At 26.3% G+C, this 2,636-nt stretch overlaps 1 protein-coding gene across 1 annotated transcript; it reads right to left on the reverse strand.

The window, feature by feature from the left end:
- Nucleotides 1–5: 5 nt before the first annotated feature.
- Nucleotides 6–1,173, reverse strand: LOC108694227 (the record flags this gene model as incomplete). The annotated part of the gene is made up of 3 exons (XM_018203593.1): nucleotides 939–1,173; nucleotides 135–239; nucleotides 6–46 (listed from the first exon to the last, which is right to left on the reverse strand). Coding segments are annotated over exons 1-3 (297 nt in total), but the record flags the coding sequence as incomplete, so codon positions are not given.
- Between the last annotated feature and the right edge of the window lie 1,463 nt (nucleotides 1,174–2,636).

Genomic DNA, 2,636 nt, shown 5'->3' on the forward strand with positions numbered 1-2,636 from the left:
AGTGAAAACCCATAGTCCTTTTCTAAATAACTTGTATTTGCGCATACTATAATATATAGAAATATAGCATCAAAACAGAATATAATGATATTAAATAATTGTAATAATAAGACTACAAATAATTATGTACTTACACTTTCCGTCCATAGAGATTACATCCCACTGTAAATGTTGACAGCAACCACAATTATATTCAATGCATTTGCAACCATTATCGTACATTCTCATAATATATTCATCTAGAAAATAAAAATTATTTAGCCTTTAGCTATAAATTTTATAAATACTTTATAAATATTTTTATACATTTTATAAACATTAACTAGCAAGGAATTTTTGCATAATTTATAAATTTTTAAATAAACCAATTATGAAAATAAATTAAATAAGAGAAATTTTACTTTTTGCAAATCCAAAGCAATTTTAGTGTTTAAATATTCTACTGAATTTATACATATACACAAGGTTTCACATTAAATATAGTAAAATTGGATTAAACAAATTTTAATTAATGTATAATTAAAAATATTCCAACCCAGCAAACGAGAATGAATTGAAATGAATTCAGATTTTCAGAAATATTGATTCACGAATGTTAAAATAAATGCTTTTCAATCCTGAATGCATTTTTATTCATTTATTTTATAGGAATTGCATGGAACATATCTCTTGCCTTCCAATCAAAAAATAATATTAATTTTTTCTGTGCAAAACACACACATTGTGAATACTGTTTAATTCAAAATTTTGAATAGGAAATGCAGTTTTTCAATCCAATTGCAACCAATTGAATCTAATTGAATTCAATTGAATCCAATTAAATCCAAAAAAAAGTATTCGCTATTTAAAATACGCATTCGGATAGAAAAAAATTTCAATCCATTTTAATCCATTCTCGTTTGCTGGGAAGATATTACTGAAATGTATATATTATATACTGTGTGTCTCGTTGTCCAATAGAAATATTGTCGGTGTTATCTCATCTTGACCTGTTGCTTTCGCGACTCCCGTATAGAATAATATTCCGATAAAAGCAATATCTATAAATTTAACGTGATAACGTGATAAAACGTGACTCAATCGTTCCATGTTTTTTTAGCTTTGCTTTCTAACAATAAACAAACAGAAGTCGAATCTTGTTAGAGATACTTTTCGAATTAATTCCGAATAACGATCTTCTGCCTTCTAGAACACAAATTTTCGATTAGCGGCTTCCACTACTCTTAATTCTGTTGGTACTTAATACTTGCTGATACTATGAAATACCGCCCTGGTAAACGCCTCTTTGTTTTAAGAAATGGAAGATATGTCCTTTCCACTAAACTTCTCGAATCGTTCATCTTTCCTTTTTTTCTCTCCCCGTTGGAGAGAAAAGGAAGTAGAATAAACAGTGCAAAAGTACAGTTAAAAAGAACAAACCAATTGAAGGCTGTCATTATTTATCAACCAAAGGAAATCCCGCTAAAATTGAAACAGTTTCGTCCATAAAGTGCAACGAATATAGATCGTGCGTTCAAACTGTTTTGAACATCACCACGTCCTGTTTTAAAAAGAGAAAAAAGGTTTTAATCAGACTTGAATAAATTTAATCTTTCTTTGCATTATAATATATCATTTATTGGATACGCAGAAGAAAAATAAAAACACTATATGTTTATACACATAATTCGAATATGAATTATCGATTAATGATTTTTCATCAATGTAATTTATTTAATTTCAGTTTACTTATTCTTTTTCTTTATTTTTTCTAAGCTCTATTTCTACCAATGTAAATTAAAGGATCATTTATACTGATTATAATCTGTGAAAATTGACCAATCATAATCGATGAGTCCTCTCTCATTCGACTGTAATTGGTCAATTATTTATACAGATTACGATCACGATTCTTAACTTTAATCTACTCTTTAATTTACTCTTTATCCTTTTTTAATTCTCAAACTAGAAGAGTAGAACATGAAAATTAAGTTAAATTAAGATTAAAGTTAATACTATTTTTTGCAGAATGTATTTAAAATTGAATGTATAATTAAATAAACGTTAGAGAAAAATAAAAAAAAAAGTTTAGTAACAAATTTGCAATGAAAGGAAAAAATACTAAATTTTAATAATTCATTGTTTAAACAATATTAATATAATATAACATTTATTTGCGGAAAATAAATATATTTGTCAAATAAAAAAATATAATTAAATTAATAATTGATTTTTGTATAAAATAAATATACTTACATTTAATAAATATTCGATTGACACATAAACAAATATTTATTAAAATTTAGTACATTTTTTTCTCTGTATGTAGATACACAATCCGTTTTTTCATTCTGCATATAAAGTTTGCGATCATATAAAGCGCCGTTATCGGCCATTTTCCGATGTTCGGATATTTAAGTTTTCAATTGGAATCTACACTTTATAATTTATAATACAGTTATAATTACTTTTTTATTTTGTACATATACACATATACATTTCTGTATATTCTTCTGTATATTCTATTCTGAATCATAATTATATATATTTTTAAAATAAGAGGAAATAAAGAGCAAAACGTGCTACGAAGAGAGCAGAGAGAGAGAGAGAGAGAGAGAGAGAGAGAGAGAGAGAGAGAGAGAGAGAGAGAGAGAGAG

The sequence above is a fragment of the Atta colombica genome, unplaced genomic scaffold (genome assembly GCF_001594045.1).
Source record: "Atta colombica isolate Treedump-2 unplaced genomic scaffold, Acol1.0 scaffold12, whole genome shotgun sequence".
Classification (NCBI taxonomy): domain Eukaryota; kingdom Metazoa; phylum Arthropoda; class Insecta; order Hymenoptera; family Formicidae; genus Atta; species Atta colombica.